Below are 17,493 nucleotides of genomic sequence, written 5' to 3'. Positions count from 1 at the left end.
AAAAAAGCCACATCAAGATTTGTAAAAGAGTCTGGAAAGAGATGCACAAGAGAGAAAACCTTACTTGGAAGAATATAAAATGGGTGATTGCTATCAAACTGAGCACTTCTGAAGCTCATTCCATACTGTCACACATCGGAACAAGAGATCACAGAAAAGCCAGCACTGCTATAGCTGCACAGACCATACCAAGTATTCAGGGAGACCCATAAAAGGAAGTGAGGAAGGAGGAATTTATTGATGCTTTTTGTTTACTAGAACATAAAAATTATGCTGAAATTTAAACTGTTGATTACAGAAACAAAGATAGTAAAAGAACAATTTTAACGCCTGCTAAAATTTACATACCTGAGTGACACCATGTTTCCGAGCTCTGCTGGTAAACTGCGAATTTTATTAGAGGACAGGTCCAGATATACCAGATTGTGAAGCTTGGCAATGTCTGAAGGAATACGGGATAAGGAATTGTCACTGAGATGCAAAGCTGTCAAATGGGTCAGTGTCCACAATGACGAACTTAAGCTTCTCACTTTCCCTGTGGAGGGAAGGTACAAAAGAAAATAGAATATTTAAAATATATGGGTTTAGCAATAATTATACCTTTTGTAAGTATGGGACAGGAGGGGGGACTTGAGAGTGAGTTTTGTTTGGGGTTTTTGTTGTGTTTTTTTAATTACTATTTTATTCTATTAAACCAAAATGCCATTAATTGTTGATACTATAGGTCAAAGAATTCAGCAATGCTTAAGAGAACATAAGGTGTTGCCAGGGATGCTTCAATTGATTTTCTCCACGCCATACTTAAGGTTTAAACACCTGTCTTTGTCAAGTTCCATACAAAACAAGACATATCTGCTAACTGACCATGAATTCAATAATTAACATAGGTGTAAGAAACAGATTTTTTTTCAGTTACAGTTTACATTTGGGACGGAAGATGCTTCTTCAGTTTGTGTCTTATTTCTGTGCAACATCTTTCAAACCAAAAATCTATATTCTATGGCATTAATCCAGCCAAGAACAGATAGAAGCACTATATTTAGGGTGACTAAAAGGCTTAGTTGAGAACATGGATTTCCATCTGGCATTCAACTAAAAGCTGCATAAACTACTGCCAGATATTTTAAAAAACGGTATGATTTTTGTATAAACTGAAGGGTGGAAACATGGATTTGTGTGACAGAATCAAGATTTTTACATTGCTGCATGCAAGGCATGTGAGATATCATCAGGTCTCTAAACATTTCTTCTCTCCAAAAATTTTTTTCCCCCAGGAGTGGGTCCTTTTTCATTTATAGAAGTCATCTCGCTGTACCAAAAGCATCAGAAGAATACCAGCACCCGTTTGTCCAAGGCAAAAAGCTACTTGTGATAGCCTTTAAAAACCCACCATGACTCACCAATATTAAGAACGGTCTGGTTAATATTATACCAACATACACATGTTATAATTCCTTTCTGTAAATTATTTTCTTCAAAATAAAAGAAGTCGTATTTAGTGCCTGGGGAAAGCTATACTGTGCATCTGGGACTCAGTCCCTGGTAACAAAAGGTTTAATACAGGTATCATTTCCAGTGAGCTGTAAGAAAGTGAATGGCATAAAAGAAGCCTGTAGCGAAAAAGCTCAGTGATTTAAATGAGAGCAGTTAAAACATTTGTGGCTTTCTGTATTAGATAACCAAGTATTTTGCAAGGAACAAGAACAAAGAACAGTGTGAACATTAATAAAACAAAAATTGTCACATTTTATTTTGCAAGGCAAATGCATACAGTTCTTAAAAAATGCATGCTACTGTAAGGTCATTAAGGCATTTTTTGAAAGGTTTTAAATACAAAACAATAGTTCTTTGCATTTTAAAAATTGAATTAACACCTCTTCCCACACCTAGTGCAAACAGGTGACCGCGATCAAAGAAACCCTTGTATCTGAGAGGATTTCCAATCAACATCACTGATCCATCCTCTTCGCTACCCGCGCCCCTTTTGGCTGGAATCAACTACAGTGAGATTACCAGGCATGAAAGGGAAGAGCCATCACTTAATGCACTTCCATCTGCAGAGGCAGCAGATGTCCAAGTGGATATCCAAGCCTAATGCTGATACATAATGCTGATTCCTGAAGCAGCATTTAACTAGGTTTCTGCATCTGTGACCTTCAAGTAAAGAATGCTGTTCACATGTTAAGGCACGTGGCACTTGAAGCAAGACAGATTCAATGATCTGGATGGGAAGACTCTTCACAATTCAGAGAGCTCTATTTGTATTCCTCCTTCCATAAATTTCTCTATTGGACAGTCCTTTAGAAATACCACATAGCAATTTTTGCAGTGTCTTAAAGAACCTCCACATTTAAGCAAAATTTCAGCCTAAATTTACAACATCAAAAAATAGTTTTTAAATTCTTAAAATATTTGCTTTAATTTCTTTGTAAGCAGACTTTATGTAGCAAGATCAGAATTTATGCTACAAATGAAGAGACCAATGTTCCATACCACTTGGAATTAATGTTTATGAACTCTGACCATCATTTTATTTTCAATAAAAGACCCAAAAGTCAAACAATATCTCAAAGCCAGCACAGTTCTTGGAGGATTTTTTTTTTATTTTCTTTTAAATATCAAGAACAGAGCAAAGATTTACAACTGCTTTTAAACTGAAAACTTCTGTCTCAACAGAAACTATACTGACATGGACTAATACAACATTGTTGTTACATTACTTAAAGCAACAGCATATGTCAACATATCAATCCCAGCTTCACCCTCTTTGACAAATTATATCTTAAATCCATGCTCTTACCCACCTCATCTTCTTAAAACTCAGAGAGTGCACATCCATATCCTCATCTTCCCAACCTTCCTACATGTTAGGATTCTCTACCTGCCTCAACTTACCACCTCTCCTACAGCTCCCTACATTATCCCAACCCAGCCTCTCCCCTTGGCACACCCAAAGGCTGACAGCTGCTATGTTGGTGTGCTGGCTCTCTTCAAGGCAGGTAACTCCACCCCAGATTTCTTGTTCAAGCCCATACTACAGAGGCTACTCTTAACTTGCAATGAGATCATACTTGGGACCACTCCTCAGTTTCTTACCACTTATTTCCAACTCTGCCCAGTGTGATTTCTTTCCGTTGGCTGCTTCCTCTGAGGACATAATTGTGTACATCCTCCGTGGATCAGGTGGATCGTACTTTTCCTTGGGCATTCCTGTCGAGACAAAAAGACAATTAATTAAGGTATTATATACTGAGAATTCTTTAAAAGGTGATTTCCATTTCAGTTCAATTTTGTATTAGATGTTCACTCCAAATACTTCTCAAGACTTCAGAAAATCCGTGCCCATTTACAAACTTCGCCAAGTGGGAAAGACTGCTATAAAATAGAAGAACACAGAATCCTGATGCTCCTAGAATAGCAGACGACAGCCTAACGCCCCACCTAATAATTTAACAAAATCTGTAGACCAACATAAACATTGTGTCCTGCCATCTTTCATGGGTATGTGATTGCATCCATCAAAAATCAATCCATCCTTCTGCCAGCTCTTAGTTCTTCAACAATGAAACTTCAAGAAGCGATGACCACCACCACCAGGTTCTCCCTCATAAAAACTATAAAGAAAACATTTGCTAATAACCTTGACTATCCATCAGTTCCAGGTTTACTGCAATTCTCAACTCTTCACACAAGTCAGCATCCAAAAGAAGAATTAAGGTTACAAAAAGATCCTCAATTCTTTAACTCTGCAAAATGTTAGCTTTTGATCCAACCTGTACCCTACTTTTCTCAATCTGAAAATATTGTACCTCAGGTAGACATTTCTATCACTTTCCTCAGCCAGGTGTTTAACACTGAAGTTTAACTCTATTTATCTTACCCTCTTTCACGTCATTCCTGAGAAGAAACTAAAAAATGTTTCTGGTAAAGCTATCTCTTTTTACCATACCCAGTCATGGACCGTGAGAGAGAAGTAGCAAAAATTCCTCTCAAAAATCCCTCCTTCCAGCTTTCCTGTACCCAAAGGAAAAAGGAAAAAGGAAAAAGAAAGCACCCCGGCTCTGTACTAAAGCCCCGTGCCATACCCCTCCCTGTACGATTAGCTAGCTCTCCGCTGTCCGAGGAGAAATACATCTGAGTTTTAGTCATTTTAAGAGGAAAAACAGCTTACATATATTTAAAATAAATCAATACTATATTAATTTGCAAATTACCTCCATGTTTTCAAGTTTCATAGGATTTCCAATATAAGTCACATTTATCACAAATAAGATTAATATTTTTACATTGCTCTACATATATCTAACAGCTTTTACAGCAAAGATTTCACCATCTTAAGCTGCCACATCCAAAATACATAAAGGCACAAGCAACAAGCTATAAAATTATTCATGGGAAAAAGATAAATTAAAACAACACTGGCTCAAATCACATTTACAAACACATTACAGGGAATATTATGCAATTATTAAGCAAAATACTTTACAGCAACATTTTAATACTACCCAAATACACTCAACATAGAAGAAGGTACACTGGTCAAAATCATGAGCACACCTACCTACCAGGTCTTTTAAGGCTTTCTAATTTTTTCATATCCCTGGACAAAGCAAACACATCAGAATAGTGGTACAACTATATAGAGAATAAACAAGGAATAACTTTTAGTAAAAATCAGACTACCAATCAGACTTGTTATCTGTTTATTGAATTTACTAGAAAATGTTTACTCTGCGCATTAAAAAAAAAAACCAACAGAAGACCCTCAAAAACTTTCAGCTAATTACACATCTTAATTAAAATAAAGCTTTTAAGCAACTCATGCTTACTTTAATACAACAGCCCTCTTACTAATTCACACTCCACCTTCCCACTCCCACTACTGGTCAAAAACAGATTCCTGCAGTGAAAAGAAATTCCCCCTTAAAAAGTGAATTGTGGGTAAAAGGATGAGATTATAAATAGCAGCTGGGTGGAGCTCCTTAAAGAATGAAGGCACTTGAGTACCCAGGGCACTGGAATCACCAAGTGTAACACTTTCTTCTTCAAACTAAGCTAATTAAAGCAGATAAGACTGGATTATAACAACCAGAAAGGTAAAAGCATAATTTCTCTCTGCTCTAAGTATGCCACTAGTGCAATAATATATGGCAAAATAATGTACAAAGAATCTCTTCTAAAATTGCTATATATAATTATATATAGTAAACAAAGTTGCATGTCACATAAGGATGCTCTAGCTTGTCAGGAAACATTTACCTTCCTCCGTCATTTGATGCCTTCTCTTCCTGCAGCTCCCTGAATTAATAAATATGATCCAATTTTTCAAGAAATGAAGCAGGTATACCAGAGACAGAAATCTCATTCAGTACAGAAACACGAATGTTCCCCAGAGCATGTTCAATCACATGCACTAATTAACAGCCTTGCTGGTACCAGCAGCATATAGCTCCTCGCTACCAGAAAAGGATGACATACTTTTTCAGTGGGTTTTGTTAAACTGTGCTAAAACAATTAAGGATCTAAGAATTTGAGGTTTTTAACACTGGATCCTGGTGACCCTACACTCCCGGACCGTCCATGGCACTACCCTCCCGCTTACTGAAGTTCCTGCTCTTGATTGTTTTCCCTTTCTCACTGTTGCATTTCACAGTGGACAATTCTCTGGTGCTCAGCATTACCAGGAGCAAAAAGAAAGCTGTGACTGCTCTTGAGACACCTGGCTGAAGGAGCTGCTGATGACCCGACTGCATCACTGACACCAGCCACACCAGAACACCAAGGGCACTGTCACACCAAGTGTTAGCGCATCCTTATCCATCAGGTGGAGTTCACGATTTCTCAAGACCTGACAGCAAGGCTAAATTTGGGTCGTATTTCACAGGCCGCTACAAAACACAAGTGCAATACCTTGAATTGCGTTGCAAAACCTCACAGCATGGAGTCGTTCAAGAAAATCACTCTTTTGCAAATCACTGTCTCTCCTCCTTTCTCTACCTCCCCAAATCCAAATTTAGACCCCGCTGAGCTGCTACAGTTAAATGTAATAGCTGAGGTGAACATCAGATTCAGTGGTACAGTTCTGTCAGACTAAAGGACGCATAAAATGGTGTTTAACAGCCTTAGAGCCGTTGATAGCTGCAGCTTTAAACTCTCATGATGATCAAAAGAGATTACACCACCTGTAATTTGCAGTTGTACCAACACAGATGGCGGGAAGCACCACTGAACATTAGGCTGTTATAACATACAGCAAGTTAGTTGGTAAAGGAGAAAATCTTTATAAACAAAAATATGACATGGATTCCCAGAACACACCTCAGACTATATAAATTTAATGAAGAGGACATTTAAATATGTTTGAATGCAAATTAATTTTTTAACTATCTGCTACCAGGTTATTAAAATTGTTATTTAAATAGTTGTAAAAACAGAAGAGCTTGGGAGTTCAAGAGGAGTGTGGCTGCCTGCTCCCAGCCCAGGTCACTTAGTCCCAACACAGAATTAACAACCCTTGCCCCAAAGAAACTGAGCTAAACAAGGCCGATGAGGTCAACAGTGCAAAGGGTCTGACACAGGGAATTAGATCTTGAGTCTTCAGTGTAGACACAGTTTTAAGGCCTTGTTTGCACAGAGGTACTGAGAGAAAGGCAGTAGGAGAGAGCAAGGGGGAGCAGCAGCAGACCAGACACTTCAGGGAAAGGTGCAGGGCACAGATGATGGGGATCAGAAAGACAATAAGAAACCTGAAAGTTGTAAAGTCAAGGGAGGGCAACCTGTTAAGAAGAGCTGACAAATTTGGCCAGTACAACAAGTGGGTGATGGAGCACAGGCTCTGGCTTGACTCAGGAACAGACCACTGGAGACAAAGCCAAGTGTTCACAGGTTGAAGAGCACCTGTACCTGTCTCTCCAGATTAAAGCAACGAGTGCAGTCAGCTGATGAAGAGCCAGGCTAGGCCTTGTTTCAGAGAACTGTCCTGGGGAAGAGATGGCATGATTACCAGCACCCATGTGAGTGGGTGTGCTGTGCTACGGAACAGCTGCTGCTCCGCTCCTGACGAGCACTTAGAGCCGCAGCATAAATGCCACGAAGGGTATAGTGACAGGAGGAGTTAGTAGCCTGGAAAAGAAGGAGTTGCCCAAAGTCCAGGCTGTTTTAACTATGCTGTTAGCTGTGGAAGAGTGGAGTTCAGAGCATCACCCAACAAGACTTCTGAAATGGTAAGTCTCATAGCCTATATGTGTGTGGCAGCTGGACTATGAAGCAGTTAATGCTCCAGATGACCACATAAATGACCAATAAATAATGCCCCTAAAATGGAGACATGATAGTCCAGGGAAACTGTTTTGAATGACAGGGCAGAAAAGATAGCAACTTCTTTCCAGTCCTTCCCTTCTGCCACTTTTATGAAACTGAAAGATAGTGGGGAGAAGGATTTAATCAAACTAGGTAGATGAGTGGTTTTTTTTGAGAGTAAGCAATAAGGCTTTTCTTAAAAGAAACCACCAACAGAAAATGCCACAGCAGTTCTTCATTTCCTGAAATGCTTTCTGTAATACCACAGATAAACTAACTCTATTTTAAAATGAAATGTATTAGATAACTCCTGTAGGCCAAGTACCATCAATCCTTTATAGTATTAACTTTACTATAAATGTAGATATCAAGATTGCTACAAAAACTCTCCTAGAAACATCAGCTTCTATATAAAAATTTAAATGAGGCAAAGAAAACTTGAATTCTAAAACTTCATAGAAAACAAAGTTGTATCTAAACATTAACCTATGCTGCTCTCACTTGTTCCTTATCTGATCTATTCAACTATTCTGAAATAGCTATTTCAATACTTACTAAACAGCATCTACAAATCCTATTTCAAATGTGAGTAATTTTAGAAATACCTCAAGATCACTATGCTGAAATATTACAACTCTGCTTCTGAAACTTCTTGACACATGTTGGTGACTTCTTTTGACTGTTTCCCCCTCCCAACCTTTACCTGATATTATTTATCACTAATAAGCTGATATAGATCAGAAGAGAGCAAAGAAGGGGAAGTAAGCAAAGTAGCACTGCACCTGATCAGGTGCAGAATTACTCAAACTTCTTGCTAATTTAATTAGAAACAGTGACTAAACCATACAAATCTAGATCTAGCAAAGTTAGAAAACTTAAGTAACTTTCTATTTATCGATGCAGTACATATTACTTACCAAATAAGTGACTTCTGCACTGCTCATAAATAGCAAGATAGAATACAATCGACAGTAATTCCTATTAATTTTAAGCCATTAAGCTGCTCAAAGATTTCTTAAGAAAGTGATAGCATATATGGGAGACTTTTCTTCCTTCAGACCCTAATACTGGAAGCTCATCCCAGACCATTCATTTGTAACTTTGTGCCTCTAATCTTGAAACTCTCTTCCATGCAACCCAAAGTTCCACCTGAAAATACATTCCAATGACTTTCCCCATAAGTGTTTCTTAAATTGACTGGTATGTCTTGAATTCAAAGTTAATTTAGGATCCTCCTCACCCCCCCAACCACTTGCACTGTGGTTTTACAAGGCACGAAGCAGAACTAAGCTGGTGCGGCTGCAGTTCCTTCCTCCCCAGGACTGTGTATTTCCACTTCACTCTTGCATCAGAACTGACTTTAGTCTAATAACTAAAGGGGCTGGTTAAGAGAATTAAACTGCCCAAAAGATAAGGGGAAAGGAGGGAAAAAATATTTGAAGGAGCCTAGCTTCCTGAGTTATTATGCCTGTACAGCAATAATGTATGTGTGGATTTGCAGCACGGCTGTTTACACGACTGAAATCAGGACAACAACATAATTGTCTTTCTGTCCACACCTACCTGAAATCCCTTCTCACACAGCAGGAAGCAATATCTTGCTTCCAACTACCCTCACCCATGCAACAGTTAAATAGTAACACTGAACAAAGTCTGAAATCCTAACTGAAGGCAAAGTACACTGCTTTTTAGATAACTTAGTTGTAGCATTTCTAGCAATGTATAGGCTAATAAGAAATATTAACCCGTGTTTAAAGGGTTAATCTCTACTGCTGAGCTTTATTAGAATGAACAGAAATTACTGCTTTAAACGCCAAACAGTGATGCCCTTCAAAGGGAACAGAAGTATGCTAAAAGGTAACTTCTATGCTTTGGAAAAAATTCTTTAAGGTAATGCCATAATGGTATATTTCAGTTTTTTCCATAAAACTCAATTTGCTTATTCCCACTCAAAGACCCACTACCCATTCTTTACTGCTTTTCCAAAACAAATCAAGCTTACCGGTTTCACCTCCGGTCACTGGTGGCACTTCACTTGGCAAGTTTTGAATTTCCACAGGAACTTAATTACATTTCAGCTTAAAGTACAGGCAAATGAAGCAACAACCCTACGTAAACAGACACTGTCCCTGCCTGGGATGACAAGGTGCAACATCTGCCTTCTCCTCACAGAAAAGCAACAGAAGCTTCAACAGGCTTATGATAAAGGTCCGTCCCTACAGAACTTACACTTTGAATTCATGAGTTGAGCTGATGCCTGTTGTTTATCCTCAGTCTATACCATGCACAGGCAAACCAGAGAGTGATCTTAATACTGAAAAATGACTGAAAAAATATTCATAGGTTAGATACCATGATGAGGAAAGGAAGCAAGCAAGTACCCGGTGCATCCCAGCTAAACCTCAAGTGTTATGTGAAGTAAATGTAGTGTACTTCAGCTAAACCCTTATTTAAAATTATTTGGGACCACCCCTCCCCAGAGGCATAAAACTTTACCTAGAGAATTAAATGTTTTTTTTCTGTATGCCTGATGCTGTTCCTATGAAGCCTTCTAAACTTCGTATCAGTCTTACTTCTAACAATGTCTTGTTCAAAACATACTAAATTGAAACTGTGGTTGGTTGATTTGTCTTTTTTTAAATAACATACACCAACAGTTTTGGATTTCCTAACTACTAGCAGGTATACACCATAATATGGAAGAATATTTGCATCCTCCTATGAAATATAACTTCTTGTTATATATTGCTACAATACACAAATCTGCAATTAGAAAAACTGAAGTTCAGAAATGCAGGATCAAGCCACCACCTAAAAGAAAAAAAAACTTGAAAGAATTAAAGCTTCCTTAAACCAGAGGAATCCATACTAAAGCACATTAGAACCAAAATTTAAAATATTTTGATGCTGAATAAATAGAAATTTGAGGAACTTGCCAATCTATTGAAATACAACCTTACATTTAATTTTGTAGGAGTGAACAAGGTTGCTCTACTAAAATACACACAAAGAAAACATCAGTGTTGCAAGAAAACAGTTTTAGGGTTTTTTTCCTACTAGTAAGCTATTTTTAGGTAAATATCAAATCTGTTGTGTAAACACCTATTTGACTAGTGAAAACACTCTTGGCATTTCATTTAAAATACTGTTCAAATAATTTTTTACAGTAAGTATATAGTATTGAGAAATAGAACTAGGGAAAATCTGATTGGAAAATTAGCTCAAGGGTAACACCTGAATTTTTAAGAATACATGCTGTGAATTAAACATTTCCTTTTACCTGACATGGGGAGGGATGGCACGTAACAGCTGCATGCAGAGGCAGAACTGGAGCAGCACAGGAATGACTCCTGAAACACTCCCCCACCCCCAAGAGACTCAGCTGTAATGTGTGGGAAAGTGTCAAGATCCCTTTAACCCAATTTATAGCTTAATGTTGGAATAATCTAAATTAAAAAAAATTAAAATGCTGTTGAGTGAACACAAAGTCAATTGATTCATTCCAAGTGCTTTTTCACTTGGTAGGATCACATTTTAGTGGCTGTTAGCATATTAAGATTTAATGGCTTCATCAGGGAAGTAATGCTTCCTCATCATATTTTGAGGACTTCTAAAACTAGAATTTTACATGACTGCCAATACCAAACCTCAAGTTATTCTTCCTTTTTCAGAATTAGATAATGCAGTGGGATGTGAACATGCATTAAAACTATATAGTAATAAATACAAGATACTGATTAAGTCAACGCACATTAGTTCATGTGAGTATATCTGGAATATGACTAATCAGATGAGTTATTTGATTTTGCATATAAAAGTTCTACTACAGAAAACTCAAGTTGACAGATGCTTTAACATTCTTTCAAGAAAATCTATAAAGCTATAAAAGTTCTGCAAAACCCTTAATCTAGCCAAAGCTGACTAAAATGAGACATAACCCTCCTGAAACTTAAGAAAAGCAAAAGCAACCCGGTTCAGATCAGCTGGGCCATAAACATCAAAGGATATATTTGCTGTTTTCAAATCATGAAGACTTGATTAGATTATAGAGCTATATAGCATCAACTAGATCAGGCTTTAAATTTTGTCCAAAAAAATCAATGAATTCATATTTTTAAGACGACCATATTATTACGTTTTGACCTGCAGGTATTTCAAATTTAATTAAAGTTTCTTTGTCCTTCTTAACTACTTGTTTATAGAAATGAAAACTGGCTAGTTACCAGATCAGTGGCAGGGGTAGGGAGGCTGCCATTTTCCAAATGTCTACTTCTCCTCCTGCCCAACCTGCTGCCCCTCCACGCCATTTGCAGTCACAATTTCCTATCAGATGAGCAACCTGCAGCCCAATATTTTAATGGTGTACATGTAACCCCCTAAACCCTGGAAGGCATGAAAATCTTTTTTACCACAGCTTCTCTAGCACAAAGAAGCAATTTTCACTTCCATGTTCAGTTGTTATAAAGACCAGTCTGGATCCAAAAAAGAACTCTAAAATGGTCAGAATATAAAAGGCACAATTCAGCACAGAGGTCCTTGACTGCTCCATCATCTAGATAGACCTACAAGATAGATCTATTTTATCTTACTCATGATAAAGAACTCAAATTCCCACCCCTTACCCTGCACAACATCTAATGATTAGAAATACTATGTCCAAATGTTCTCAGCTTAGCATAGACATAGTCCAGATGATTAAAACAGTTCTTAATTATTAGCAATTGCATGTAATTATGCCTATAGTAAAAGGCTGCTCTATACAAAACAAACATTAACGCAAAACCAAATTGCAAAGCAAAGGCTGACCTTTAACTGGTATCCCTAGAAACACTTTGGCTAGCTAATGAGTACTACACAACGTTCAGATTCTTGCATTTTCTATTTTAGTGTATTCTGAAATGCCAACATGTTAAAAGATCAGTCTGGTTCACTAATTACTTTAAGAATTTACTTACATTACATAATTACCTACTGTACAAATAAGATGGAACCTAAAAGATCAACTTTAAAAGGAAGAGTTCTGTCTTAAAACATTTAGCTTCGGGTTTTAAAAATGCAGGCAGGCAGTAAGGCCAAGGCTTAAAAGCTTCATCTACAAACAGCTTCAGAAAGCTAATGAGAATGATCTGACGCTCCAAAATGTTAATATATACCAACTCTCACTCCATGGATTGTGTGCAGACAATCATATTTCACAACTTAGTTATGATTCTTCATGATACATTGAACATTAATTCTTGTTTAGAGTAACTACTGCACAATTTCTTATCTTGGTCCAACTCAGTAAGCTATTCTAAATACTGGCATTTATACCACAATGTTCCTTACCACATTTTCCTTTACGCATCTGCAGAATACTTACCACATCTGTTGTTTTGTGGGTGAAGTCACCGCACGAAACATTCTCTTTCTTAGCCTTGCAATAGAGCTTAGAAATCAAGAGATAACCTAACTATTTCAAACGAAGCTTGGACATGAGCTCATTTTCAGCATTCCTGCTATAGATATGAATGAGACCTTGACAAGAGATGTCAGTATCTAAATCCAAAAATCTTTGCCTTCCTGAAAAACAATTTCTGAATATTTAAATGCTTGTTAACATTAGAGTTGCTAAACTGACTAAAGTTCAGTATATTACAGAACTCATTCACACAGTTCATGCTCTGCCCATCTGGTCACATCCTGATAGAAGCAACCAGGCTATTCATATATTGTTTTTACTTCAAATTAAAACAACAAGCCTGAGAATGTTGTTCCACAACCATGTTCTTGTGCAGCAAAGCCAACTGGAGATTTCTTTCCTGTCTCCATATTCTACTTCATCACCTCCCTCTGTTGTGTTGATGCAGCTGTTTCTGAGACAATGCTGAAAACCAACAATGATACCCAGCTCAGAAAGTGGGATTTACTGTTAGTGGTTTTTAAGAAGACAAAAAAAGAGTATTACCACTCCAGCCACGTCACTGGTTGGTTTCAGCATTACTCCAATGACTGTCATACTGACATAGATTATGTGGAGTTAATGAACAACCAAAGGAGCAGCTTTCCAAGTTCTGTCCCAGGAGAAAAGTCCTCGCATACTATACTAGAAGAAACCATGGGGTGATCTAGCCCATTGCTCCCTACACAGAGAACATCTATGCCATGACTGACAATTACTGTACTTGCAGTTCTCAAATCTCCAGAGGTAGATCTTTCATGATGTTCCTCAGCAAAGCAAGGATTCCCTCCTACTTTTAATTATTCTTCACACAGATCACCTGTTCCTAAAACCTCTCATTCCTGAAAGTATTCTGTTTACAGATGAACTGTGATTAAGGCAGCCCCGAAACTCCTCTTAGTCCACAGGACCTTGGCTTTGTCAGGCAAATCTCTCCTGTTGGGTGGACAGCTGTTAAAACTTCTTTAAAAGAATATTAAAAAGTGTGAATGGTCAGTTTGGCATAAAACATCTTAATACATTTTATTACTTAGCCACTATGATGCTGTCTCCTTGTTCTGACAGGTTGATATACACCAGACGGTGCTCACTCAAACCTATTTGTGTTTTACCTTAGTTTCAAGCCTTCCTGTCTTTGTAGGATTTGGTTCAATGCAGGTTTTGTTCCAAAAAGCACATGAAAGGATCTGTCTCTGAAGCACAGCCACTGCTTAAAGCTTTTTTTTTTTTTTTCTGATCCCTGACTCTGCAAACTGATATATGCAGAGAGATACTTTTGTGGAGCACCATTTAAGTCACATCAACTTGCAGGATCTGCACCTCACTTATCAGTATACTCCAAAATAGTTCAAGCAGTAAAGCTGGACAGATTATTTGTAACATGTAGTATGCTAAATGATGGTATACTTCATGGTCTCCTAACTATGGCAAGATGCTGGACCCTAAGGACATATGAGTTATCACTGATTGCTTCAGCATGTTCTAGAAACCCCCAGTCTTCAGCCTGAAACTGCTGCCTAGCTAAGGAAAGGGGGGAGTTCAAGGACCTGAAGGAGGCCTTGGAGATACTGGTATTATAAAATGATAGAACACCTTTAGGAGAGGCTTAACATAGGAAGCCGCTTAACTTGCAAAATAAAGGTTGCGTATCAGGAACATGAACTAAGACAAGAGAGCCATCAAAATATCCAGGCTGTGATCACATCTAGGTGGCAGCCTCCATAACACACCTAACAGCCTTCCCAGTCTAAAACAAACAAAAAAAAATCCTCCTGCAGAGCTCCTTTATAGCATAAGTTGGAACATAAACAGCAAGTATTTTAGTTTTAAAGTAAACAACTATGTATATATTTTCTGCTCCTAGTCCTTCCCTGATTAAAAAAAGCCCTCTGAGGCATTAACAGAAGGATTCATGTTGCAGTCTTACAAAAGAGAAAATTGAGTTGTTGCCAATTTTTAATTTTTTTTTTCAAATAAGCACCATCTTGGAAGTGTAATTAGTAAGCTCAAAAGCACACGTTAAGCATTTAAACAGCTTCTTCTATGGGGCCTGCCCAAGCATTTGTAAACTCTTTAAGACTTCAACTGCAGAAATCACTCAATGTAGAAATCTGCGCGCAGGCCCCCAAGCTTATGCCAAGCTTCCCTGCTGAGTGGGCTTCTACAACCCAATTTCAATGTAGGAACATAAATTATGTCACTTAATACAATGCTAATAATCTTGCAGGATACTGTACAATAATCACACTTCCAAGTGTGAAGCACCAGCACTGAACAAGGAATACAAAACAGATGAAACCCTGCAGTGACTCAATTTGAGCAATTCATGTATAAAGCTTTCAAAATCACACCACGAAGAAGCCTAAATTTAGAATTAAGTCAGTAATGTCAGTGAAGTATTTTGACACTGAAACCAGTGTAAAATCTCAATATATGGATTACAAAAACCCAGATACATTGTATACAATGGGGCAAGGATCAATCTGTGTCTGGAGCAATAGGACTAAAATCTAGAGGTAGGGTCTGTTGAGGTTGTTCTTGTAGGGTTTTAAGGTCAGTGGTAGTTTTTAAAAGCTCATCATATGCAACTGGAACCATTGAATACTATACATTTCTCCTAGCAAAAAAACCTATGGGAATAACTGCCAATATTAGCATAGTCTCTCAATTCTGCAGATTGAAAGGCATCTTCGTTCATAAAGTTACTGTCTGGGTATAATCTTCACTTAATGTGGCTCCACTTGGGCCAGGGATGTAGCATTACAAACTGCACATACACGTGTTCAGCCAAAATTACACGACAAAACCAGGTAATATTTAAACCTCAATATTCTGATAGCAAACAGAACCAGGGCCTCTGCAACAGGGACTGCCTGCTGTAGCAGGTGCTGCACAACTGGAAGGAGGAATTCTGGTTCACCACACAGCTTCCTGGGCACAGTGGTAATCCAGATAAGGCGGCACACTGCACTACAAACAAAAATACTTAGCTTTTTGGTGATAGATTAACAGGACCATTTTTATTTACACTGCCACTCTTTAAAAAAATAGATGCTTTTGTTCATCTGTTGGGAAAAAATGTTTAGTTTGCTCAATCTTGGGAGCATTTGACCCCATTTTAAACACAGTGGTTTCCCCATCATGAACACTGTACTTGCTTAGAAGAATGTCTTCCTAATACCTAGTACAGCCTGATCTTAATTTTGCCTTGGAAGGTACCATGCTCAGTCAATTTGCAACCCTTTGCAACATGTTTTCAAGTCTTCATATGTAAAACGTCAAAAGTATTTACCTGCCCATGCAGTATTACAGTCTCATCTATCTTTATATTTCAGTTCTTCCTCTAAAATTCAGGCAAAGTGAATAGCCTGAACACATCGAGACTGTATTCAGAGTTCAACTTCAAAACGCAAACAGAAAAGAGATGCATAGTAGTATCCTTTATATAAATGGACTGATCCAAGCGATTCAGGTGAAAAGTGAACAAAGAGTTAATCCAAATGCGAAGGGCTCCATTTCAGTAATAGCATGAATAAACCCCCACAGAAGGCTTCATTGCTAGCAGCAAACTCCACAGAGTCCAGATGAACCAGCAGGAAGAACAGAGGGCGGATAATCCTGTAAAATTACCCCAGTGGAAATGTTGATAAATTCCCAATTACGAGACCTGCTCTAGAATGAAAAAAAAATGCAAGATACAATACAATTACCAGTCAACACTTGCACATCTTTGTATTTAAGCCAGACAAATACCACAGGTATTTCTTAATCCCTTGAATTTTGAATTAGTGACCCACTGTGGTGAAATCTAGATTAAGAAAATAAGCCCCAGAAATCAAACGAAAAACCAGAAGATCTGCAACTCCAGTTACAAAGTGAATACCCATCAGTGAAGTTGTATTTTCAGTAGTACAATTTTCTGTGTATTTGTGGAAACACAGATATCTGTATTACAAAAAACCAACAAACAACAAACCCCGTTTTACTCTATTTGTTCTGAATATATTTCTTGTATTACACAAAGCAAAGTAGGTTTAGTATTAATTTTTAATGTCTGTGGAAAAACTGCCAATAAAATACGTGCTTACAATATATACGTGTATCAAGATACAGACAGGTGTATAGACACATACTCTTCGAAAGCCTTGCCTGATCCCAGGCTTAAAATTCCCTGCAAACCGGTACATGAGCTGCCCTGGCAGCCCCTGGAGCCGCCGCCCCCCGCTCCGGGCCCGACGGGCGCACACGCTGCACGAGTGTCGCACCCACTTCAGGTTCGCAGTCCCGTACGCCTGCCCGAGTCGACCGAACACAAGAAAAAAATCCCCTCCTAATTAGCTCAATTAAGCAGCAATCGCTGCCGGCAGGCCCGAAGGGGCCGGGTTTCCCTGCGCCCCCCCCTTCCCCTCTGTTTATCCCTGCATGCGTCTGTCCCGCGGCCTCACGTGCCGCCGCTCGGCCCGCCTCCCCCGCTCCCCCATTGGCCGCCGGGGTTGGCAATCACTCCCCGCGCCTGCCTCGCCGTTTCCCTCCGCCGGAACGAGCAAGGGCCGCTCCGGGCCCCGGCGGCGGCGGCGGCGGTGAGGCCTCGGCCCCCGCTACCGGCGGGGCGGGGAGGTGCCGGCAGCCCCCCCACACCCCCGGAGCGGGAGAGGCGCTCCGCTGACAGGCAGCGCCGCCCGCCCTCGGTGCGCTCCCTGCGAGGCCAGTCGGCCCCCGGGGAGGCAGAGGCACGGGGAAGCCGTGCGCTGAGG

At 39.0% G+C, this 17,493-nt stretch overlaps 1 protein-coding gene across 4 annotated transcripts in view; it reads right to left on the bottom strand.

Annotated features, from left to right (window-relative positions):
• The window catches only part of CNOT6 (CCR4-NOT transcription complex subunit 6), a 32,682-nt gene that overhangs the window by 14,414 nt on the left and 775 nt on the right, over positions 1–17,493 (bottom strand). For 2 of the 4 annotated variants that reach the window (XM_064458415.1, XM_064458414.1), the window contains 2 exons: positions 3,097–3,210; positions 349–535 (listed from right to left, as the gene is read on the bottom strand). In XM_064458415.1, the coding sequence (XP_064314485.1) occupies positions 349–535; positions 3,097–3,208 (299 nt within the window). In that variant the 5' untranslated portion in view covers positions 3,209–3,210. Of the gene's footprint in view, positions 1–348; positions 536–3,096; positions 3,211–9,301; positions 9,431–16,031; positions 16,358–17,493 lie in introns of those variants that run through there. The other 2 variants (XM_064458417.1, XM_064458416.1) reach the window with 2 other exon arrangements.

The sequence above is a fragment of the Phalacrocorax carbo genome, chromosome 8 (assembly GCF_963921805.1).
Source record: "Phalacrocorax carbo chromosome 8, bPhaCar2.1, whole genome shotgun sequence".
NCBI lineage: Eukaryota > Metazoa > Chordata > Aves > Suliformes > Phalacrocoracidae > Phalacrocorax > Phalacrocorax carbo.
This window is presented reverse-complemented; position numbering and strand designations above follow the sequence as displayed.